The sequence below is a fragment of the Cyprinodon tularosa genome, unplaced genomic scaffold (assembly GCF_016077235.1).
Source record: "Cyprinodon tularosa strain WSP-4 unplaced genomic scaffold, ASM1607723v1 ctg47, whole genome shotgun sequence".
Taxonomy (NCBI): Eukaryota; Metazoa; Chordata; class Actinopteri; order Cyprinodontiformes; family Cyprinodontidae; genus Cyprinodon; species Cyprinodon tularosa.
Genome location: NW_024039196.1, coordinates 624,242 through 649,684, shown reverse-complemented (window position 1 = coordinate 649,684; position 25,443 = coordinate 624,242). Strand labels below are relative to the sequence as shown.

Below are 25,443 nucleotides of genomic sequence, written 5' to 3'. Positions count from 1 at the left end.
ACAATTTTTTTTTTCCTATGAAAACCTACCTTCATGATGTGCACCGCAGTTGCAGGTCCTTCATCCATCCCTTTATTGATTCCAACCAGCTTTCATATCCCTGTAAAATAAGAGCCTTCCCTCACCATGGTTCTGCCACCACCATACAAATAACATAATAATAAGTGTTCTGGGTTTGCTCATCCTCAACATTTCAGCAGCTTGTGATAAAATATAGTATAATAAACTACAAACAGAAATTTGGCTTATGTTGTCTTTCAGCATTTACCCTTTTTCAGTCCACCCCTTCATAATAAATTAAATATATTTAAGTTGTCAAATCCTTCCACCTGAGCTATGGGCCTCTGCAGCTCCTCCTCTCATGTGCCACCTGTCAGATCTGCCAGCCTGTTGCTTTTTGTTCTCCTTTAAAAATACATTGAAGTATGTGGTGGTAACATAGAAGGCTGTGAGAAAGTTCAACAGCATGAGTTTTTTAGTTTTTTTTCCACGGAGCATTAATAGCCTGGATTCTGCCTACAGGTGCCACCCTCTGTGTGATCTGTCAGGACCGGAGCTCTCTGCGTCAGACCATCGTCCGGCTGGAGCTGGAGGACGAGTGGCAGTTCCGTTTGCGGGACGAGTTCCAGACGGCCAACTGCAGTGAGGATCGGCCCCTCTACTTCCTGACTGGCCGCCATGTTTGAACCCATGGGTGTTCAGTAGTTTTGCAGCTGGGATAACCCAGTCCCATGTAGGAGTGGTGTTAGATCTCCTTAACAACAGTTTGTTTGATTCTTGATCGTTGACTCGTCTCCAGTTGAGCTTGTTTTTACCAAAAGGAAAACTGTTGCCGGGGGAAAAAAAAAAAAAGGCTCTATTGAACCTTTGTTTGTTTTTGGCCAAAATGGATCCAACACTTGACTGTTGCAGGATCCATGAACTTTGAATCCAGTATGTCCACATCGGGACATACATTTTCTTTTTAACTCAGGGTTTCAAATTGAGGGAGATCTAAGGGATTTAAGGCGTTACGTTTTCTTCTCCCTGTGCATTAACTTATGTTGGCACCAAAGACTCAGCTGCACCTTGCCTTCTCCATTTGCTTTCCAGCTCAGCCTCTGAAACTCCAAGAAGCTCATCAGTGCTCTACAGCGTAATAATATAACCACTAAGGTTATCTAACAAGCAGTTTCCATCTTCAGATGTAGCTGATTCTCTTCCTCTACTGGGAATTAAAGAGTCGGGGACTATTGATTTATCAGATGTAATTTCTCTACTTTGCCTCTAAAGCATGAACATGGCATCAACAATCAAAGAAGAAGCAGAGAGAGGATTTTGCTTTCTACATGACTGAATTTCTATCACAGCTAAGGAAGTTTACAAGCTGTGATGTTGAAAGAATGTAGATTCCATCCGTTATTTAAAATCCAGATGTTTTTTTTAACCCCTGCCAATGTGGTAATGCCAATCAGAAAGAGCAGCCCATGTTTTAGAATAAACTATGAACATTTGCTGACTAAAATCCTGAACAGTCAGACAGATAAAATGTCATAATCAAGCTTCATCACTGCCATTTGTCATGCTGCTGACTGTGCCTAGGACTTTGGATCCTGTTGTGTTCTGAGGGAGCTCGTACGTTTGCTATTTGTGTAGCTTAAACTGTTTTCCCACACAATTGATAGGAAGGGTAATTAAAGTAAGATGACACACAGGTGAAAAGGCATACTTGAAAAGTGTTTTGTATTTTTTATTTTTTTTTTCTCATTTTCCACAGGGTTGTTAAAAGAAAATGCCTTAATTATGTTTGACACAGACACAAATACTGTCATAACAACCAATCAGAATGAAGAAAAAAAATGACACGACAAAGAAATGTTTGAGTAAAATTAGAAGGAATAATTTGAATTTATTCTTCTGTACTGTTGAAATCTTTGTTTACATTACTAATATATTATGCCATCCCCTTCCCCACTGACGGTTGATGTTATGTTTTAGCCTTGTGTTACTCAGTATAGTTTTGGTTGCGTCTTTCTGCATTTTATGCTTCAAAAAGGCAAGAAGAAATCTACCTAGATCTATGAAAATATGTTTGTATCCCTTTTTGTCCGCGTGTTGAAGTTTCATTGATAAATGAAATGTAGTTCTATTGGGGAGTTTTTTATTTATTTGATAAGTATTTTGGACTGATAATCATGGTAAAGTTAGATATTTGATTGCATGCTGAGGTGGGGGGACTTCCCACCTCAAGAACATCTATGAAGGCTTTGCACAGGAACCCAAATGGATGTTATTTCAGATCTATTGAATGTCATTAAGGGGTCGGAGATGTGAACTTGCACTATTCAAGTTACTTGTTAATATACAACTCCCTCCCCCTCATAATTATTCCATAAGACTTGGTCTATTCAATTGGTTTCTTTTTTAATAATTTAATACTTAATATGCAACTTGCTCTCACAATCTTCACTGAAATGTGTCTCGATGTCTTTTGCAGCTCGGTGGTAGCCTTGGTGCCTGATTGATCTACCTCATGTTTACCATTGTGATTGCTGGCTGTGAATAATATAACAGTAGAGTCCTATTGTTGAAAAAAACATGAATGTAATAAAAATGACTTCTGAGTTTTTGCTTTTTTGTCTGACTTTTCTCGTATACTACAGACCAAACTTAAAAATATTATATAGCCAAATTAGCGGCAAGGGGTGATAGACCTACTTTCTGAAAAGCAACTGGTAAAAATGCAGTGTTTCAAAATTAAAAAGTCTCCCACTTTAAATGGACCACTTTTCACCAGCCGAATGAGACTTATCAGGTTATTGTAAAGAAAAATCTTCATTCACCCAAAAATTTTAGAAGACAGGTTACATGTTATTGCTAATTACGTAGAGTAGCCTAAAATGCAATTTTTTTTAGGGCATATTTGTAAAGGTAACTTATCTACATTAAAATAAAAAGTTGATGTCAAATAAATGTTTTCACTTTCTGATATTGTTTTTTCTCTGGTGTGATTCAAAAGTACTTGTTACACCGACAAGGTAAATGGGTTCAGAGGCAGTAACATAAAAATGTGTCCAAAGAAAATGAGTGGAATGTAAAATTATCTACTACAAATGATGGCTTCACAAAACAAAAATACAATACAACTTAACCCAAGTAAAACAGAAGAAAAGGGGCAACAAATTCAAGAATGGTTAAGTGCAAATTAAATTACAAAATGTCCAAACAAGTCAGTCTAAACTTTAGACTAGAGTAAACTCAAAAAAACCCAAAAGAAGACAAAAGGGAGCACCAAGCTTTCCAAACACAAGCTTCTGGCTTGTACAAAGTCCACCTAAAGCAGATTCAAACAACAGAACAAGAAAGAGCAAATAGTTAAAATTGCCCAAAGCAGTAAACACCAAAAGTGGGGGAACAGCTTAACAAAACCTCTTCCTTCTCGCTGTCCCCCAGTTAAATGCTTTTCAGAAACATTTTATATGGTGTAGGTGGGCCTCATCAACGTCTGATTGGCTTGACAATCCTCTGCTGGTCCAATGAGGTCACTGCTCCTCTGCAGCCTTCAGGCAGCCAACAAGGAAGGTATTCTGTCACAACTGAACCTGCATAACAAAAACAAGCCTGCACAGCCTTAAGAGGCCAGGGGCCACAATACATTTTCTAGCACGCTTATCCCGAGTGGGTCGCAAGGGGCTCTGGTGCCCATCACCAGCAGTCAATGGGCGAGAGGTGGGGTACACCCTGGACAGGTCGCCAGTCCATCGCAGGGCAACACAGAGTCAAACAACCATTCACACACACACTTACACCTGTAGAGAAGCCAATTAACCTAACAGTCATGTTTTTGGACTGTGGGAGGAAGCCGGAGTACCCGGAGGTAACCATGCATGATCAGGGAGAACATGCAAACTCCATGCAGAAAGACCCTGGGCCGGAAATCGAACCCAGAACCTTCTTCCTGCAAGGCAGCAGTGCTACCCACTGTGACACTGAGCAGCCAGCCACAATACAATTTTAGTATTTTAATGCAGTTTTCAAGTCCATTTAAAGCATTATTGGAGTAGTTAAAAGTTCATGTGAGGGTTCAAGTTTGGTTAGAATCCAGAAATCCTTTCTTTTTTAAGCACCTATTCAGTCAGAGACTGAGCACAGGCTTTTGTTTTTTCTCCTAAGCATTGTCTACTGTTTTTCTTCTCTCAACACCTCTCCTGATAAGCTGTATCCATGCACAATGACCCAGCTAATCATCCATAGGGGAAATGGCCTCCTAATGAATGCTGGAATCTTCTCTGAGAGTGCTGCAAGGGCACAGGGGCATTGCTGGTCCAAGGACAGTACTATTTCAGCTCCTGTGAGATAATATTAGAGCACACATTCCATCTACCTACAACCCCTGTGTGTTATGTCACATGACTATTTGCAGCCTGGCAGATTGGGATGACAAAGACAGACCAGTAATAACTGTATTGCACCATAATGCCTGTCAAGTAAGCTTATAAAGAAAATGTAAAAATCTGGATTAACCCATACAACAGTTAACTCCAAAGGATTTTAGACTTTCTGATGCCTCATAAAAAAAAAAACTAATAAAATAAGAAAATTTTAACACAACATTTTAACACGATATTCTGTTTATTAATTACTGAGTAGCTAATACAGATGCTCTGAAAGGTCAGTGAGAAAAAAAAATCAAAGGCTAATAAGTTTTTTAAATACATTTTTGCCACTAGACTCTAGAAACTAGAGGCGCTGAAGTAAAACCACATTCAATTCAGTTACTTTTATTTTATTCTAAAGCGCCAATTCACAACACATGTCATCTCAAGGCTCTCCGCAGAGACAATTCAACCAGATCATACAGTCAGATAAAAGTTGACTATCTAAGTGCAGTTTTTAATTAATGCCTTAACATGTATTTGAATAGATAAAAATTAAATCCGCTATTTTGTTTATTGCAGGGCTTTTTCAGAACTGAACCCCCACAATAAATGACGGACCACTGTATATGTTTATATCATTTTTTTTTTTTCTTCCACTAACACACACACAAAAAATTTACTTGTTTTTTTAGGCCAGGAATAAGAAAGAAAAATTAGAACTTTTCTAATCCAGATTTTGTTCTCACTTGCTTTTCAGGGCATCCGTTAAGTACATATATTTAGATGCACAGGTAGTTGGAATTTTCCTGATGATGTTCAACCTGTTTTTCTTAAGTCGTAAGGAAGTGCTTAGCTTTGTAGACTCTTGCACTAGATTCCTGACTATTTCAGCTGTATTAATCATTCTCCTGTTGCTGATGGTTGCACTACATCAGACTTAATTCAGTCTATGTTGGACGGATTCCTGTGCTCAGTTTAAAGCACCATAGTTTGTTCAACCTGAATTTTTTTTACTCTCTTTGCCACAAGCCTCAAAATATTGTTACAAAACAAGATTTTAGTCTAAGGAAAGAGAAGATTATTGTAAACTCCTGTGGGGGAATCATGAACAGTTAGAAAATTGCTAATACTGTATTTTAAAGAAGGCAGAAAACGTCTTACTATATCAACTGATTTAAGGAAGACAGCAGTCAGTACCTGGTCCTGGGAAAGAGGAAAGGGGAATTTGTCTCATGATTAGAATTTTATATGATGGCATTTGAACAGAGAGCAATCCTATTCCCCAATAATTCTTGAAAATAAGCTTTTTATACCATTAGAGTAAAAAAAAAAAAAAAAAAGAAACTCATTCTAATTTCACATCAATTCAGTGAAATGCTTCCCTACACCATCAGAGTAAAAACACAATTCTCTCTAAAGACTTATTGGGAGAATGCACTTTAGGTAAGTAGAGTACTGCAGGATTACAGTTAGCCTTTCATGGATAACATCCACCATTGCAGCGATGCATATCCCTTCAGCTGTTAAGCCAGTGAGTGAGGATTGAGTCAATTCCAGAGACCAAAAGCTAATGTTGTGATGCGAGACCTTGCAGTCACACACTAATGCTGCAGCAAAGCCTCTCAAATGGTAGATTGTCAAATGTCTTGCCCTCTGTATGATGGTTTAGGGGGTCCATTTGAGAAAAAAGAGAGGAGCTCTGTAAGTTTCTAATTGTGGAATAAAAAAAAATTTTTCATCACATCATAGATATATTCTCATCAACACTGCAGAGAATATGTAGTGTAAACAAAAGCACAGGACACAGGAATCAAATTGAACTACATTTTGTTTAATATTTTAATAAGTACAGCATAATAGACTAATGATGATAATGTCAATACAGTAGTACTTATATTAAAGACTCAAAATGTTATTGCTGCACGGTTTAAAGAAATGTCTGCCTGTCTTCTTTTATGTGCCATATAAAATTAAATGCAGCATACAACAAGGAAAACAAAATGGTCTTCGGTGCTACAGTTACAGGACTTGATGGAGAAATACAGCGAATTTCCAAAACATATTAACCAGGAAACTTCACAGGAAAATGTAGTCATTTAGTTTCATGCAGATTTATTACTGAAATTCTGGCCACCAGTCAAAATGGTTCAGTTCTTCCATGCCAACTCATTAATGGTAGCCAGCCCGTTGATCATTGTTGGCAAAGAAGAGCAAAAATGACTGGGAACAATATAAACTGCACATCTTTTAAAGCAGCAAACACCACTTCAGACAGCCAATGTGCAAACCGTGTCCTCACATATTACTTTGTTTAACTCAAGCTGTATCAAGTAACCACAGAGCCACAGAAATAACCAGCTTTTCACAAAGTGAACTTCATGGCGTTCACACTCCGCTCTGTTGAGCCTTTAGGCTTTTCACTTCCATGGCTCCGTTGAAATAAGTGCCTTGCATCAGTTAGAGGCATGGTAGTATCAACTTAATAGTGCAATTTTACATTCCTCGTCATGGATCTAATTTTCTCCATATCCTCCATAAAACTATTTGGTGTGCGTGAAACTCAACAAAAGACAAACAGAAAACAGAAACTTAAAAATCAAAGTGCATGTAGAATATCTACAGGTAAAACTTAATCACGTCAGTAGATTGTCATCAGTATACTGCATATTTGCTTAAATGTGAAGCTTCAGTCAGCCCTCAAGCAGCATGCCAACTGAAAGCAGATGTAAAGTAGATGAGTTCTCTGGATTGAAACATGCCTCTTTGTATCATCTCTTCAATGCCAACAGATGTGTTGTCTGCATTATAACTACTTCAGTGATTGGACATTTTTAAACCTAATCTGCCTGCTTGGAATTGCTATTCGAACCCTTAGTTTATATATAATGAGAAGTAAAATTTGTCAAATTCAGTACAGTTCTACTGTCACCATTAAAGAAATGTCTCTACCTGCCATGTTACAGGTAGACTTTTCTGTACAGATGTTATATCTCTGAGTTTTCTAAAAGTACACTCTCCCCTCTCACTAAACAGACGCTTGATGGGCATACAGATCATGTCTATATTGGGTCCATGACCGATAAGGAATGTCTACACATCGTCCAATAAGGTAAATGTTTGAGCGTTCCATTGTTTGGACATCCTGAAGATATCCAGTACAGGTATAGATTTTTTTTTTTCCTTAATATACTCCCTGCGCAAAGACACGTTTGAATAAGGACTCTTCTAGATCACCTTTGCAGAGTACAAGACTAGACAATGTCTTTGTTTAAACGTCTACAGCGCATTTCATTTAGACTGCCATAGGTAAGCGTAGTACGAATCTGGTCACTGCCCACTATAAGGTCTTTTCTAGGTCACTCTTGCAGATATAATGTTGGTCACCTGAAAGTGGAGACCAAAAAACCAGATGACACATTTTTTCTAACGTCTACAACAACTCCCATTTCCACCTCTACAGTACCATTAAATACAGTGCAAATCTGGTTGCTGTAGATGTCTTGATAAAAATTCCATTTGTAATGAAACAGATTTAATTATTCGGTATTCAGCTGCTCCCTTATTCAGGGGTCACTTTATCAAGTATTTAGAACCTGCTGACAGACATGCCAGAAACCAGGAATCAACCCAGGTCCCTTCCTTTATAGGCAACAACTTAAACCACCTCAACATGAGGACTAAATAAATTCATTAGGTTTGGTTCAAATTACACTTCCAGTAAGGATTGTTTTTGAGTTTTCAGTTCAATCTTATAAAATATTTCAGCAAATACTAGTAAATCTAGTAAGAATTTTACTGAATAAAATTAAATCCTGATATTACAGATAAAGAAAAAGGTTTTTCATTTAAGTTACTCTTTATAGGGCAAGTAACTGTTTGTAATCACGTGCATACCCCTTACAAATGGAGTTCCCCCCATCCCTCAGTGAGGTCTAGAAACTCACGATTTATATCCAACCAATTAAGCAAAGATGCCGCTAGTGGCTAAACATGTCATTTTGTTATTTGACCAATTAGGTGAACAGTTAATTACCTACTGTAAATAAACTTTAAAAAAAAGTTAACAAGTGAAGAAAAAAGTAAAAAGCTAAGTGAAAAGTTAATAGGCTAATCTAGGTGTAGTACTGGATTCAGACTTGAACGTCCAAAAGCATTTAAAGACAATTACAAGGTCGGCTTTCTATCACCTGAAGAACATTTCCAGGATTAAAGGACTAATGTCTCAGCATGATCTGGAAAAACTAATCCATGCGTTTATTTTTAGTCGAATTGATTACTGCAACGGTGTTTTCACAAGTCTGCTTAAAAAGTGGATCAAACAGCTGCAGCTGATCCAGAACGCTGCTGCCGGTGTCCTCACTAAGACTAAGAAAGTAGAGCACATCACCCCAATTCCTTACACTGGCTCCCTCAGAGAATAGACTTTAAAATACTTCTGTTAGTCTATAAATCTCCTTACCACCTAAATACATCACAGACTTGCTATCAGTGTATCAACCCTCCAGACCACTCCGGTCTTCTGGCTCCAGCCTGCTCCTCATACCTAGAACCAGAACTAAACATGGAGAAGCAGCATTTAGTTCCTATGCTCCATTTATCTGGAACAAACTTCCAGAAAACTGTAAAAGCGTGGAAAGCCTGAGTTCCTTTAAATCAAGACTAAAAACACATTTGTTTAGGATTGCCTTCGACTGTTCTAGTTAAACAGCTCAACTGAAACATCATTAGTTCAACTTTTTTATTTTCTTTAGTCAACTGTTTTTAATATTCCTTTTTGTTTCTGCATTTTATATTTAATTTTTTTCCTACTTGCTTTGATTCTGTTTTATTTTCCTATATTTTAACCATGTAAAGCACTTTGCATTGTCTTTGTACTGAATTGTGCTATACAAATAAATTTGCCTTGCCTTGCTATGATAAAAAAACAGGAAAGAAATGTTAGTGCCTGTATCAGCAAAAAAAACCCTAAAAAATGTATTTCATTCTGTGAGTGTTTATCATGAATTTCCTATAGAAGTAGTCATTTTTCTGTTATTATTATTTTGATCTTAGTTATTGGCATCAAAATATACTTATTTTTTTTAATGTTACCAAAGTAATGTTACACCCTTATATAAATTAGCTGGCATTATGTACCGACTGCCTCCGTGGATGCATTAAGCAAACTGTTATCCACACAACACTTTAAAGTAGGTGTGTTTCTGTTTTGTCCTGTTTTGTGAAATGTTTTAGCTTAGCTATCCTAGAGTATTTACATCTGTGGTTGAATTATGGAGAATTTTAATAACTGCAAATGTCAGTGGTTTCATATTAATCCAGTATTATAAGCTAAAATTGTTGTTTGTTCAAATGTTCCTCTAAAATGAGGCCCCAGAGACACATTTTTATGCTTTATCCAGATTGTCTTTGTGTAATACTCATTTGTTTTCTGCAAATGAAATCAAAATCACATGAGGCAGGGATGGAAGAGTTCAAATGAATGGAGGTGGAGGATTTACTCAGGGATGATAAGCAACTGGATGAGGTTGAGAACTGCACATCTTCATATATTTTATACATTTATACATACTTTTTTTGTGTATTAAGCATCCCCTGAAGGTTGACATTAGGAAAAAATGCATTGTTTGACATTGCATTCTGTATTATCAGGGGACTAGAATTAGATGTACATAAGTGACCTAGAAAACATGTCTTATAGTCCTGTCTTTGACAGTGGGCTTGATCAGGTGTGACTGACAAAAAGGTCGATCTAGAAAACCTGATAGAAGCAACAAAAATGAATTAATCTAATGGTTATTTGCAAATCGATTAATCTGTTGATTATTTTTTCTACTAACAGATTAATAATTAGATAGCCAAAGGTTCCTTAAAGATGATTTTTTTTACTAAATTAAACCGGGTGAAACTAAAACCTTTCCACTTGAGGAGTTCTGGATTGAGCACATTGATAGACGAAAACATTTATTTACCTTAAATGCAAAATGTTTATATATTTTTTTACAATTTGATATAATTACTGCTCTAAGTGGGTCACGCTCTCAGCTAAAGGCATGTTATAAAGTTGCTGTACTCCAGTTAACGATGAATTGATTACGAAATTAGTTGATTATTTCAATGATCAATTAATCATGATTAATCTAAATAATTGTTTCACCCCTAATTTATACCTTAGTTTCAGTTAGCTGATTTTAATCTTTTTTTTTCTTATAGAAACCTACAAACCTTTTGATATTGAATGAGATGTGCAGACTTTAAATAGATTAAAATACAAGGGATTTATACTAGGGATATCAATGAGACAAAATAAAAAAAAGCAACAACATTTATTCCACTCTTATGTTTCCTAAAGCCAGCCAAAGCATTTTCACAGAGTTCTGCTTTCCTGCAGAGAGTTTTCTGGGGAAGACATCTACTCTGATCATTGGATTTTATCCTGTTATATGCTTTAAATTAGAAGGGGTAAATGTCTGGTTCCAGAAACCCACCCTGACTACAAAAAAAGACAGAAAATGGGTCTTTGAAAGTTTAAATCAAAGATTCCCTTTTTACTGCCAAATTATATATCAAGAGATGCCAGATATTTTACAGGCACACAAACCCAGAACTCCTGCTTACCTCTGCTTTCAGTCCTTAGAGCTAAATGTCTGCTGACAGCAGCTTCATATTTGATAGCACATGGATTCAACCTCCCAAAAACACACAAGTGTAATCCACACCTCCAGTTAGAACTCAAAAGGAATAATATTATGCTTTGTTAACAGATTATGAACATCTAGGATATACAAAATGAAGGAAGCACACTGACAAAAGTGACATTTAACAGAAAGAAAGAGGAAAAGAAACAAAGGCTATCCCTGAGGGCTATAATCCTACTGATGTGTGTGCTAAAAACTACATAAAGTTACATAAATTAGACAGTACTGTTTACTGGATGGAAAAGAAGACCTCACAGGGGTATAAACAAGATTCAACATTTCAGCGCTCACATGAGCAGAGACACTTATTGGTGAGTTTGTTGAGTTAAAGATTTGTGAAATTCTTTAACCATTTTTAAAAGATTTGAATGTTAAACGCTACAGGAGAGCTGCGTTCAATAATAATAATAATAATAGGCCCTTTTAAATGGGAAAAAAACATGGACCAGTGCAGGATAGAGATGGCAAAAAGACACGGCAAAGAGGCAAAAATTATGGGTAGGATTTGCCGTTAAGGAAAAAAGGGAATGTATGAGAAGTTTAAATAAAAGAAAGAAACAGGAAAAGGAAAGTAGTGGAAAAACATGGAAGACAATGATGAAACTAGGGGGGGGAGCTAAAAATGTATTAACTGAGGATCACTTGAAGTTGTCTTATCAAGAGAGGTCTTTGAGTCGCCCGCCTTGTTCAATGACGGCCTTTGCAAACTGCTTGAAGACTCGGTCCATGTAAGTGCTCTGTCGTGGCCACAGACCCTCCAGGAAGCCAATGTGGCCCCCGTGGCAGGTAATGAGCAAGGCCAAGTGAGGGTTCTGCTTCACTGCCTCCACTGGAATGGCTGTAAACAATTACGACATGTTTGTAATTGCTGGGATGTGGGACTATATTAGGCTGATGCGCACAGACAGATAAACACATGGAAAAGACACAATCATTTACCTCTCACCATTTAACACTAAATCAGACTATACCATTTCTCTTTTAGGTGGGTTAGGATTAATACGATTTACCGTATTTTCACGACTATAAGGCGCATATAAACGTCTTTTTTTTCTCTCAAAATGTGCGGCGTGCCCAATGGTGCTGTGCGCCGTATCTGCAGACATTGTTGAGACCACCTTGAGAACGTTAAAGGGGGAAGTGTGGGCGTGGCTTGTGTATAAAAGAACAGGTATGTGCTTTAAGCAGAACATTGTTGTCTTAACAACCCTAAAAATGGCAAAGAGACACGCCTATGAAGCACAGTTTAAACTGAAGGCTATCAGCTATGCAGAGGAACATGGAAATCGAGCAGCTGCGAGAGAATTCAAGATAAATGAATCGATGGTTCGCAAGTGGAGGAAGATGGAAAACGATCTCTGACAGGTGAAGAAGACGCAGCTGAGTTTCCACGGACATAAGGCGAGGTGGCCCTAGTTGGAAGAAAGACTTGAGCTGTGGATCATCGAGCAAAGAACGAGTGGGGCTAGCGTTTCGACGGTCACTGTTTGACTAGAAGTTGTAACGCTAGCGGAAGAAACGCTGTGCTCGCTGTTATCCCGGGGGGACTGACAGAGGAACTTCAACCGCTCGACATCGGTGTGAACCGGCCGTTCAAAGTAAGGCTGCGAGCGGCGTGGGAGCGATGGATGACAGAGGGATACCACAGTTTCACGAAAAGTGAAAGGCAACACCGGGCAAGTTACGCCACAGTTTGCGGATGGATTGTTGATGTTTGGACTAACGTGTCTGCTGGCACTGTTGTTCGAGCTGTCGCAAAAGCCGGCATCATTTCCAAGGAGCCACCCGGCACGGAAAGTGACTCTGACAGCGAAGAAGGGGAAATTGGCATGTCTGATTTAGCACAGCTGTTTAATTCAGAAACAGAGGATGATGACTTTGATGGGTTTGATTAATACTTTGTAATAAATACATGAATAAAGCACAATCATACTCAGTTTTGCTCCCGCTCTATTTTTAAATACGCAGTAGAGGTATTTAAACGTAGTAGAGGACATGCACCTGTATATAAAGCCCTATAGTCCGGTGCGCCTTATGTGTTATATACAGAAATGACACACATAACTGAGATTGCGCCTTTTAGTACGGTGCACCTTATGGTCGTGAAAATACAGTAATCTTTTCTTTTAAATACCGGAATAATGAAAGAAGTATAGCCTTTTGTTCATCCGTAAGCAGGATATCCTGACACAAGAAAGAACTATGTTCATCTGTGAAAAACTGTGGGAATGACAGTGCATCATAGGAGCTAGAACCTCCTATTCCTACACTTTTTGCAGGATCAACAGTAAGAACACTATTGTAGATGGGAGGACCTCTTGACTGCTGTGATGCATCCGGACAGCCTTCAGCCTTCTGGACGTCATTACGGGATGGAAAAGCTCACTGTCCAATTAGGACAAGAGCCTTCCGAAAAAGAATTCCAAAAAACAGAAATTAAATAAATGTAGTGAGCGGCTGCAGCTCTCCATTCTGAAACCCAAAACATATGAAGGTGTGAACATCTGCATGTTTCACACATAGTACACGTGAGGAAATAATGTATTTTTGTTACATTTTGTAAGATAGGCTGTGTCTGCATGTTCTGTATAGTGTCAGATTGGAACGTCAGGAGGTCTCTATGCTAAATTACATTTTGTTAGGAAGCAACCTGCACTATTCAGACAGCAATTATCATGGCGACCAATGACGCGCTTCCACATTGGCTAAAGTGCCCTTACCTATTAGCCCAATTTGGATTGAGCCTCAGACTTACAGAACCCTTTGAGACTTCTCTGACAGGAGTGGGTTGCCGCAAATTTTATAAACCCTACGTGAATTTGAAAGCATACATCACCCCAATGTCTCATTGTTAGTACTCATGACATCAGCTTCATTTTTCATTTGTTCTGAAATTCCTTTAGATCCTACTTCTTGTTGTCAGACAGGTTCTGTTTAAATAATTTCTACACTTTTCACACATTCCTATAATTCAGGCCTGATTACCGATAAAACTGACTCAAAAATGCAGTTAATCACAAGTGGTTCATTCCTATAATAAACAATTCTGCAAGTATAACATAGAAGGCTAATGATAGTTAAGATGTGATAAAAAACAAACAAAAAAACAAAACAAATGCAGCTCACCGTGAGATGGAGAAAAGACGTCATCAGCAGCATTCAGACACAGCATTGGCACCTGCACAGATTTCAGCTTGTGTACAGGACTGGCGTCTCGGTAGTAGTCATCATTAGAAGGATACCCAAACATGATGGAGGTGAACCTCTCATCAAACTCCCGGATAGTCTTTGCCTGTAGAGAGTCGATAAAACTCCTTGATTCAGTCCGAGTTTAAAATGACGTGGGTACTTGACCATGACGTGTTCTTACCTTCATGACATGGTCAATGTCGTAGCACTTTTCAAGCACCGGCCTATGTCTGCAGAGAGGAACATCAGTCATACTTTTCGCAAACTCTAGATTTAGACGATTTTCTCACAAATGTAAGAATTCTTCTGACAGAATATTTCTATATCTAAAATTATTCTCTCAATTTTATTTTTTATGTATCTCTCTACGTTTTGGTTTTGCCTAAAATGTTTCTAAAATGAAGAAAAATCTGTTATAAAATATGAAACTAAAGTGTATAAAACAAAAAGATCAGCAATAATATATTTAAAAAGGAGAAACAAAGTGAGCCAAACTGTGACAAGCACCACTATAATAATTCTGGGATAAGTTCATGTTCAGTTGTTACTAAAAAAAAACTAAAAAAACATCAGTGAAATATTCTTCACACATATAAACATATAAATGCATATGAGCGAGTGTAGTTTGAGAGCAGCATTTTAGTGTTGTGTTAGTAGCTGGGCTAATCCGGCTCTCGCCCCGGCTGACCTGTGCACAGAGGCTTGTAGGCAGCTGGTGAGGTAGGAGTTGAAGAGGAAACGATCCAGGGGTTTTTCTAGTGACGCAGTGCACTCAAACACATCCCAGCCTGCTGAGAAGACCATGACCCCTTTCAGGCATGTTTTCCGGCCCTTACGTCCCAAGTAGTTTGCCAGCATCATCCTGAAAAATGGAAAAAGGCCATCTGAAGGAAAGCAGGAATTCCATTTCAAACTAATTTCTTAATTCACAGGATTAGGATTTAGCATTGCCACATAGCACTAAAATATGCTTACAAAAAAATGATATTGCTAATGATGTTTTCATGTCTGCCAGTCTGAAATGTTTCTTTACCCTCCCATTGATACACCAGCAGCCATCATTGGAGCAGCTTCATAGGTTTTTTGGATGTGATCAATGACCGTCTCCAGATCCTCTGTGTTAGCAGCGCAGTAGGTCCTTGGGGTCTGAAAAGGACAGCAAGACTAAATCAAAGGTATCTGTCTGCCTGACTATCTGCAGGACAGATATTATGAAGAATATACTAGAGCAATGTGTAGATATTTATGGTCCTCATACAACTGAAGACTTAATGGGTTGAGAACCTGCTGTATGAGTTTTGCTAAGATAAATAGGGGCTGTGCCTTCCAGTTGTCATGTGTAACAGACACATTTAACTAAAATATATTTTTTTTTACCCCGATCAGTTTCCTTTCTCCCATTAAAATAACTGAAAGTCCTGTCAAAATGAACTTAATAACTACTGGCAGGTGTGATGAGCCCCTGGCTGCAGCTTTAACAGTTAATTTTTTATTAGAACCTCAGCAGCTTTTGTTCATGAAAGCAAGTTTCATACTGTTCTGTTTTGCAAACAGCATCAACAGAGATTAGAAATATAATGACAGAACCCTAACTTAACACTCAGAACTACCAGGACATTTACTTAGCTGAGCATGAATATATTATACTGTGTGATGGACTGAAGACTAGGGAAGCAGCTAGTTTCATATTTACTCTTTGAAAGGACATTTGTATATTTCATATTTTTAATATCCAACCCAGGTGTCTCATTTTTCTGAGCATGTGTGAAACAACTCCACAGTTACACAAAAAGAAAATCAGAAATACTTCCGTGTTTTAATTGAAGTCAGCAGATGAGCTATGTTTTAACTCTTAATTTTCTACAGTCTAAAAAATAGTAAAAAATTTACATTGAATGACCTATATTTACAAATGTTATATTTAACTTTTTATTAAAAATTAATGAGTTATGTTATTTTTTGCCATTTTCAGGAAGATTCTCCAGTCATGTGAGAATTTTTCTATTGGGCAGAGTTTCAGCCTCATCATGCGTCGTAAAGTATACAGGAGGTAACAAAGGGCGATCAGCCTCTCACAACCACCTCCCGATCAGGCATCGTAAGGTCGGGAGAAAATCAGACCGACCTCACATTGTGAGAACATACATTGCGAGCTGTGAACTTTTAAACCCTGCGGTTTCGTCATACAGTTTGAGCTTTAGCTGCTTGCAACAATATCGCACAGTGTATGCCGGGCTTTATACTATCAGTAAGAGCCAGTTAATTCATATTTTAAACCAGCCAGCTGGCTAACAGAACCCAATTAACAAGGGGGCTACCTCAAGATGCTGTTTGGCTTTTTAAGGTCCCACAATTAAAATTCATGGCCAAACCCATAGCAAGGTAAATTGAGGTTTTTCCTCATCTTTTGGTGCTTTACGTATTAACTCTTAAAATGGGCAGAAAACTCACAAAGGTAAAGTAAATGTATATGTGTAAAGCTGGAGCAGGACACTAACATAAACAGCAGTGGTTTCATATTATTTAAGGGCAAATACTGCTGGATTCAACCCTTTTTTCTGATAACTATAAAGCATATTGTTAATCCCAGATTTGGATTTAGAATCATGTTTCTTTCTTGTCAGAAATGAACCACATTCCTCCAAAATATAATTTAAAAAATGTAACATCAGTAAACATTTTGAAGGAAAAGGAATAAGTCAACTTTTTAATTCAAAAACAACAGACTGCAATGTGAAAAAATCTAATGAACAATTTGACCTTTAATGTAGCTATAGGCAAATTTCAGTTGGAGAATGATTTATCTTTGGTGATGAGCAACATGGTCACAATGATTAGAAGTGACCATGTTGCACGTGTGGAGTTTTCATTTTAGGCTAATTAATCCATTTTTCCAGGGAAATTAACAGGTTAGACACCTGAGCAAAGGCTAAAAAGTCTTACTGACAGGAGCATATAAACTGTAATTGAACTAATACTGTAAAGACTTCCCACTCTAGGCAACTAGGAGCCAATAATACTTTGTAATCCTTCACAAATTTCACATTTGTTGGAGGGAAATCCTGAACACTGAGGGTGATTCAGAACAATTGGACACATTAAACAATAGAGGACATTCATTACAGCTACACCAAGAACACAGTCACAGAAATGTAGCAATGCTATTTCATTTGCATAGACTTTAGCACAAATTCCAACTAAAGCAATGGAGAACAATCCTCCTTTTCTAACACTTGGTCTGGTTCCAAGGTTACAGAGTCCAACTCCTTGTTTTAGTATGAATGCAGCTGAGTCAACAGCTTTCAAGATGCTCCCTACAGCAACACGGGTTTAAATCTATGTGACGTCGGATTCTTTATTTTCGTGTCTCTATCATCTAAAGACAGTGAGCAAGTAAGAAAATATAAACCAGGCAAACTTGTCTGCATGTTAAAGGGAAGACGAGAAAAGGTGCTCGATCTGAGCTTGTGCTGCTTACTCATATTTCTAAGGATCTCTATTCAAATAAACTACGTTTCAGCAACTTAATCCCTGCTGTGCTCTGTCCATGTGGTTTACCTAAGGGCTATCCTGTATGTAAGCTGGTGACACAGACTGAAAACTCAAGTTTCATTCATTTATTGTTCACATATGTGTAGTTTGGATTACAGGCAAATGACATGGGAAATTGTTTGATGATCAAAGAGAAAATCATAACATGTCATGAACTCTTACCAGTAGAGTTTCACCAGAGACGCCTCTATTGTTGAATACCACACACCTGTAATGGTAAAAAATATATATACATTTATGGTTTAGTGTCATTTTTATTAGAAACTTTGCAATTTTATTGTAAATAACAGTTGGATGTTTCCAGCTCCTTTCGACAGACTCCTCATAAAATAATTACCTGATCTAACGTACATTTTAACATAGAAATAGAACCCATGGTGGGATGTCTTTAAACCAGTTTACTCCTTAATGGTTTTCAGGGTTTTCTTACCAGCTGCTGCAGTTTATATTTATTCCAGAAGCAATACTAAATATGCCTTTTTAAACCAGTTTTTTGCAAAAATAGTTATGTTATAAAACACTGAATACTTATAGTCATATCAAATAAGTTATTTGTTCAGATTGGTCTTGTTTGTCAGATTCAAATACCTTTTGAAAAAAGCCTTTAAACCAGCATTAAAAAATACTTATTATCATTCAGCCCACATTTCTGTGTAAAAACAGTTTAATTGGTCTGATGTAATGTTCTAATCTTTATTGCTGTGCATTCATTAGGTTTAAGTGAAAAGATTATATACTCAACAGGCATGAGTGTTTGAAATATTCACTTTGAATTAAGTCTCTGAAAGGAATGGGATTTTCAGTAATAATCCAGTTTATTTATTACGACTACAAACGTATATATTTCTGTATGAGGTCATGCTACTGCAGAAGCAGATTAATTAATAGAGAATTAACTGTCCAATTAGGTGCATTACATATACAAAGACAATTTTGTTATTTCTTTTTCATATATTTCTAGCAGAAGCTTAAAAGAAAAATGAAAATCAACAACTTTTCAAAGGAAAACATTAACTGACTTCAATATAGCTTTAGTAAAATATTCTTTAATAGAAATATAATCAAGATCTGAAAAAGCTCCCAGCTGCTTAGAAATCATGTACTACAAATTAAAACGGTGTCAGCGTCTTTCCTCCCCACATTTCCTTGATCATCTATTATCTGGCGGAGTCAGTCCTGCTGTTTTCTACCAGTGCAAGTCAGCAGCATTGTGCAGCGACTGAGGTTGGGAGGGAGGAGGCGGGGCAGCGACAGAGGGGTGCTTAAACATACTCTGCAGCACAGAAGCTGGTCGGAGCTAAGCTGCAGAAGCTTGTACAGGGATAAGCTGTAATTAATTAAGCTACACGGACAACCGTGAGCGGTGGAAGATGCTGAATATGCCGGCTCTCTTCCTCCATGTCCTCCCAAATCCGGGTAAAAGAATGAGAACAGGGAGCACAGAGACAAGCTGTTCAAGATGGTGAGAAAAGGAGGAGAAAGGGAAAAAAACTGCATCCCTATGCAAGTCCTGAAGCTTGTGCAACGTCTGGCTATTTAGAACAGCTCTTCAGAAAGGCTCGAGCTGCCCACTTTGTTAGTGCACTTCACCTAAAGTAACCCTGGGGCAGGATTCTGATTACCAATCTTAAAAAATGCGTAAAAGATGGAGAACACTGCATTGGAATATGGGTAAAAGAGCAAAACATATCATGCTAGACAGCAGATATCAGTTTAAGTCTGTAATTCAGTGTCGTTGAATGTCTGTGCAGCAATGGGCTGCAGCCAGTGTGTTTGGCCAAGACCACCCACCTATAACCCAGATCCCGGCTCTGTTGGACCATGTGCAAAATGTAGGATTCTCGGCTGGTGCCAGTCAGGCCGGGGAGAAGGAGCACTGTAGGCCTGGTGGCAGGGTTGGGATAAGCGAGGCTGCCATCGTTGTCAAACCAATCCACAGATATCTGTCCTCCATCTGCTGCCTTAATAAGCTCACTGCAGAGAAGAGAGAGAGAGAGAAAGATGCAACTCAGCAGCATGGCTCGTCCTGAAAATGACCTCTCATCAGCATCCGTATATGTCCGTCTCTTTGCTTCACTTGTGCGTGAGCATCAGGTCAGGGATCCTAGAAACCTTTCCATTTCCAACTTCCATAGTTTTCCAGAATCTAACTTCAATCACACAATATCAGATAAATCTTTAATTGAAATTTCAATGCAGAAAAATTCAAATGACAATATTAGTTATAATTAACCCACATTTCCCTGACTTTCCTTTCTTTACAGCTACATGAAGTACTCACAATTGTTGTTATGTTTTTACAATGAGTGACACTAAAGATACACACTAAATCATGGCAGTGTGTGGTTCTCTAAGTGTCCAAATATATTAGAAATGTAGAAAATTAATCCCTGAGAGCCAAAATGAAGCAGCTGACTATATACATTGCATTGAAGCAAGCTTATGATTACCTTCAATTACATTGATATTGCAGTGATTATGCATAGATGCTCTATAATGGGCTGGTGACCTGTCCTGGGTGTACCCTGCCTCTCACCCGCTGACTGCTGAAGATGGGTACCCGCTGCACCTCGGCAATAATATTAAGGTACAGGCAATGGATAGACGGATACAACTTTAAGACATTGAGAAACAAAGTCTGGAATACAAAATGCTTTTTACACTTTTTTCTTTTTATTTATTTTTTTTGGGTAGAAACACTGAGACATGCCCCCACCTCCCACACGTAATAACAATTATGATGAAAAATGGTGCAAATTAGAGGAAAAGTGGTGATTAACTCCATCCTCTACACTATCTAGGCTTTCAGATGAGTTCCAGGTAAACTGATTACTTCATTGTATCTTCCCCAGAGCTGACAGTCAGAGGGGAATTTGATATATGAGCAGAGTATTCACAGACAGCTGCCTTATTTGCCTTGTGAACATCTTTTCAGTCGACTCTGCAACATGTGGTCAGTTACATTAAAGAGGCTAATGCACCAGTAGCTTCTTAGGGCCATCCGGTTTCTGCACTGTAGAGCTGGATCCGGGCAGCTCAGGAGCTAACGTCTTTTTATACACTGCAGTGCTTATAAAACCATGCTGCCAGCTGGTGAGAAACTCCACCAGCTTTAGGTGAAGGCACCAGTGTGAAATTACAGAACCCTGTGCTGAAATATACACCAGAGGCAACACTTTAAATTCAAGAAGGCCTGATACAGAAACATGCACACAAAGTGGGGAAAGGTGTATCGCTTACAACAAATGGCAACATTTCACATCGGCCGACTTTGTGTCAACCTTGGATAAATTCATTAAAGCACTAGGAGGTTGTCCAGCACTTCCCTGAGGAACATTTCAAAGTACAGCAAATGTGACCATTTTTCTTACCTCGCTTTTTATCAGGCATCTGCACTAAGATGGCTATACACCTTGGGCACCATGGGAGTACAAGTCTCCTTGACAAAGGAGTGCATTAGAAGCGTGAATGTAGTTGGAACAGAAAGCAATACATCTTACACTTCAAATAGATAATACAAATAACGGCATTTTTAATTCTACCATCACGTCTGTTGATTTTTGTTGGGATGTTGAAGATAGAGTCTAATAAGATCAAATTAGGAGACGCCTCAAACGCAGATTGGAATGGCAAATGAACCGTATATGGTGTGTTATTTACTCTATAAATCCATTCTTTAAAGACCACAAACATGATCTCTGTATTTATCTAACCACCACCTTACACAGCACTGATGGCATTAGTACAGTTTAGAACTTTGGACAGTGAAATAATTTAAATATGACCCTAGAAGCCAGTAATATATTGCAGCACCAATAAAGACTAATGAGAACAGGATGAACCTCAGGTAAAACAAATAATATTATCAATATAGAAATTGAAATGCACTAAGACAAAAAGATTAATGGAAAATAAAACTAATACAACATTAATTGCTTTAGTTAAATCTGAGCAAATTTCCTTCAAAGGGTATTAGGTACTTACTATATACAAACTGAATTAAAAGATCTGTTCTTCTTGGCTCTTTAGTTTGATTTGAGATTTCACAAGAAACTAGAGAGTAAAAATAAAAAGTCAACTTATGACAGAGAAGGACTTACTTTCTATAAACCACTCCAGGTTTGGCGGTGACAAAAGGTCTCAGCAGAGTTTGGATCCGACTCTCCCAGCACCAAAAGGTTGGGTAGTAGGTCTCCGACACCACTGGACATTGCTCCTTTAAAAACTGGTAAAACTGCTTACCACCAGAAATAAGCTGAGGTTTCTGAAAATGAAATCAAAATACAGTTTTGCAGTAATTCAAGTAATGCAGGACAACATTAGTCCACATGTCTAATTGTGATGATAAGGGATGCCCTGGTTTGATATTCAAAATCAGTATGATAACATCCAAAATATTAATATTAGATTACATCAGCCTTCCTTTAAACTCTCTGATATAAGCACATTGATAGAGACATTCTGCTCCAGCATACATCAGTGCTTGTATTCTGCACACAGACCCAACGTGATAAAAACAACAGGAGCTAGTGCAAAAGTTGCCATTGTTGTTAGGGATAGTTTAGGTAACTAAGTGGTTCCCAAAACTTAGGAGGTGGTTACACAATACAATTAAGTCAATTCAATTCAGTTTATTTATATAGCGTCAATTCACAACATATGTCATCTCAAGGCACTTAACAGAGACAATTAATCTAGATCATACAGTCGGATTGGTTTAAAGTTTTTTATAGAAGGAAAACTGGCTGATTGATTGATTCAGCAATCCCTCACACCAAGCATGCATGTAGTGACAGTGGAGAGGAAAACTCCCTTATTCCTTAACAGGAATAAACCTCCAGCAGAACCAGACTCAGTGTGAGCAGCTATCTGCATATAAACACCCTTCTTTATTTAACCAGGTTTTCCTAACTACTACTCTTGTTTTCTATACAAATTGTAGTTCCAAACGCGCTCCATGAGCTATAGCACCTCAGTCACAATTATCTATACCAGGTTTAATGGTAAAGAAATGTGAAAGTCCACCTAGCTGCACTATTGGACCCAACAGCACACTCTAAAATGACGTACACAACACTGAAGTTAGAATCACCTTAACCTTAATAACTGTCAGTTGAGCTTGGACTTATTTTCTTTTGGGTATACCCATAACTTTAGATATTTTAACATTGACTAAATTAAAACAAATCTATGAAGACAACACAACAGCTTGTGTGGAAATAAACCAAATCTTCATCAGGCTTTTTCTTAATTTCCCACTTATTAAACTAAAAACTGCTCACATTTAATATCTCAAGTATAGAAAAAAATGTGTATTTAAAGGACACAAAAATAAGATAAGGAAAACAACAAACTGTCTGTTATTGTGTAGATTTAGATATGGTTCTCAAAAGGAACTTGCTATCACACAAAAAGATAAAATAGTAGGGATATTTTGTTGGTATTTCACTGAATAAGAAATATTTAATCAAACTTATTTCAGAAATTCCAATGTTTTTTTTTTAAAAAAACTGGCCCCCTTTAAATTCAAAAGCAACAGTTATTAGATTCATTTTAAAAGTTTGTCAGAACTGCTTCATGTAAAAGTCTTTAAACGCTCAAATCAAAGTGTTTTCTCAGTAATGGTAATGATAATAAGTTTTTTAATTAACATTAACACTTTACATTTTTATGAGTCACAGCATGAAAAAAAAGGGCCCTTTCAGACTTATGGAGGTTCTATGAGCATTGACTCGTTGGCTGGCAGGTATAACCTGGGGGTAGAAAGGTCTCTAATCCCATTTCCATTTTTATATACAAAAGGCGGCGTGGGAAGGCTGTTTTATTGGATGCCAATTTCCTTTAAATTTCATATCAGGCAACTATTGTTCTATAATTTAAAAATATTTGATACATTTTAAATCACACGGTAAAACAAACATAAGAAAACAGGAGCAAATAATTTTAAATAGTATAACAATTTCATTACTCATAAACATACCCCTGCACTTTTACTTGCCCATTTTATATCAGGCAATTTAAAGATAAAACCTCCAAACGCGTATTTCACTGGACGGATTTAATATTACATTTATAAACTACAAACGTTTCTTAATAACATTAAAGTCATTTATCACAAAACATGACTACGGAAAAGGCTAGGGCCACTGAAAAAATAAAAAAAGTTAACTGATTCTTAAATTTTATTTCAGGATAATGTGAGAAAAAGTCAGAATTCTGACTTTAATCTCAGAATTCTGACTTTTTCTCTCAGAACTCGGAATTTAATCTCAGAATTCTGACTTCAATCTCAGAATTCGGACTTTAATCTCAGAATTTCAAATTTTCTCAGAATTCTGACTTTAATTTCAGAATTTCGACTTTTTTCTCAGAATTCTGACTTTAATCTCAGAATTCTGACTGAATATTTACAGCTAACAAAGATGTTAGCATCAAGCCATAGCCATGTCTGTTTTAAAGACTAAACTAGCTCTTAATCACCTTCTGCTCTTCCATTAATGAAAAAGCATCACCGGGACCCCTTGTGCACATAAAAAGTCATCTAATTCTGCAATTTTCCACCAATGTGTTACTGGCCCTCTCTACCAATTCACATATGTGTCAGTGAAGCTTAGCGCTCCCACATCTCTTCCTTCATGGTGCCCTTTAAGATTAAGATCCAAAATTCTGAGAAAAAAGTCATAATTCTGAGATTAAAGTCAGAATTCTAAAAAAAAAAAAAAAAAAATCTGAATTCTAAGATTAAAGTCAGAATTCTAAGGGGATAAAAAAATCTGAATTCTGAGATTAAAGTCAGAATTCTGAGAAAAAAGGTCAGAATTCTGAGTTTAAAGGCATAATTCTGTGAAAAAAGTCAGAATTCTGAGATTAAAGTCAGAATTCTGACATTTTTCTCATATTATACTGAAATAAAATGTTAAAATCAGTTAAACTTTTTTTTTTTTTTTTTGTGGCCCTAATCCTCTTCTGTACATGACCATTACTGCTGCAAGAAGTTTAAATGCGAGCAGCCTATCCACAGCTCGCCGGGTGGAACACAAATGCGTTACATAAAACCCTTCAAGCACCTTAGCCGGTGTCGAAACATATTTCGTTTCAGGTAAATAAAATATATATTTCGAGCCTGGCTGGATGGTCTCTCCATCTAGCTTTGGCTATTAAGCCACAGCTGCACAGATGTTATATGTCATAATGCTGAAGGCGAATGTTATTAATGCGTTTCGGCAGCACATGTGCTGTAACCGGCAGAGACCGCGGTCAGTGAACGCACCATTCGGCTGTCATCCCTGACAGCCAAAGGATGCTCCTCAAGGGTAAACCCATCTGTCGTCCACATCTGAACACACACAGCCCAGTGGACGTGGGTGGTGGAGTTCACACTGACTTACCTTGGCTACAGAAATTAAATAGTAGCAGGTGTAAGCTGCGCTGAAGCCCAGCACCAGAGACAGCCCCACTCCTGAGCCGAAAAGCCCAACTTTCACTTGATTTTCCAAATAATGTGACAGGTCCCTTGTCAAAACGTTGAAATTCAAGTCCAGCGAGATCATTGCAAGGTTGCTCTTGTCTCTCTCGGAATAAGGACAGCGGCCAGCTCAGTGGGGATTCAGCTGCGTCTGCCTGCGAGCCAACTGTGAAGGAGACGGTCA

The 25,443-nt window shown here is 37.7% G+C and overlaps 2 protein-coding genes across 14 annotated transcripts in view; one reads left to right on the top strand and one right to left on the bottom strand.

Moving 5' to 3' along the window:
* The window catches only part of greb1l (GREB1 like retinoic acid receptor coactivator), a 65,980-nt gene extending 63,376 nt beyond the window's left edge, over positions 1 to 2,604 (top strand). For all 11 annotated transcript variants that reach the window (XM_038301555.1, XM_038301556.1, XM_038301560.1 and 8 more), the window contains exon 34: positions 523 to 2,604. In XM_038301555.1, the coding sequence (XP_038157483.1) occupies positions 523 to 686 (164 nt within the window). In that variant the 3' untranslated portion in view covers positions 687 to 2,604. The remainder of the gene's footprint in view (positions 1 to 522) is intronic.
* Positions 44 to 25,443, bottom strand: abhd3 (abhydrolase domain containing 3, phospholipase). Of its 3 annotated transcripts, none has more exons than XM_038301568.1 (9): positions 25,183 to 25,443; positions 21,895 to 22,058; positions 19,586 to 19,768; positions 17,957 to 18,002; positions 15,276 to 15,388; positions 14,931 to 15,104; positions 14,424 to 14,472; positions 14,180 to 14,345; positions 44 to 100 (listed from the first exon to the last, which is right to left on the bottom strand). In XM_038301568.1, the coding sequence occupies exons 1-9, from the start codon at positions 25,342 to 25,344 to the stop codon at positions 93 to 95; spliced, it is 1,065 nt and encodes a 354-aa protein (XP_038157496.1). In that variant the 5' UTR covers positions 25,345 to 25,443; the 3' UTR covers positions 44 to 92. The 3 variants fall into 3 exon arrangements, with proteins under 3 accessions (XP_038157496.1, XP_038157493.1, XP_038157494.1); XM_038301565.1 differs by lacking the exon at positions 44 to 100 and adding an exon at positions 10,381 to 11,891; XM_038301566.1 differs by lacking the exon at positions 44 to 100 and adding an exon at positions 13,104 to 13,525.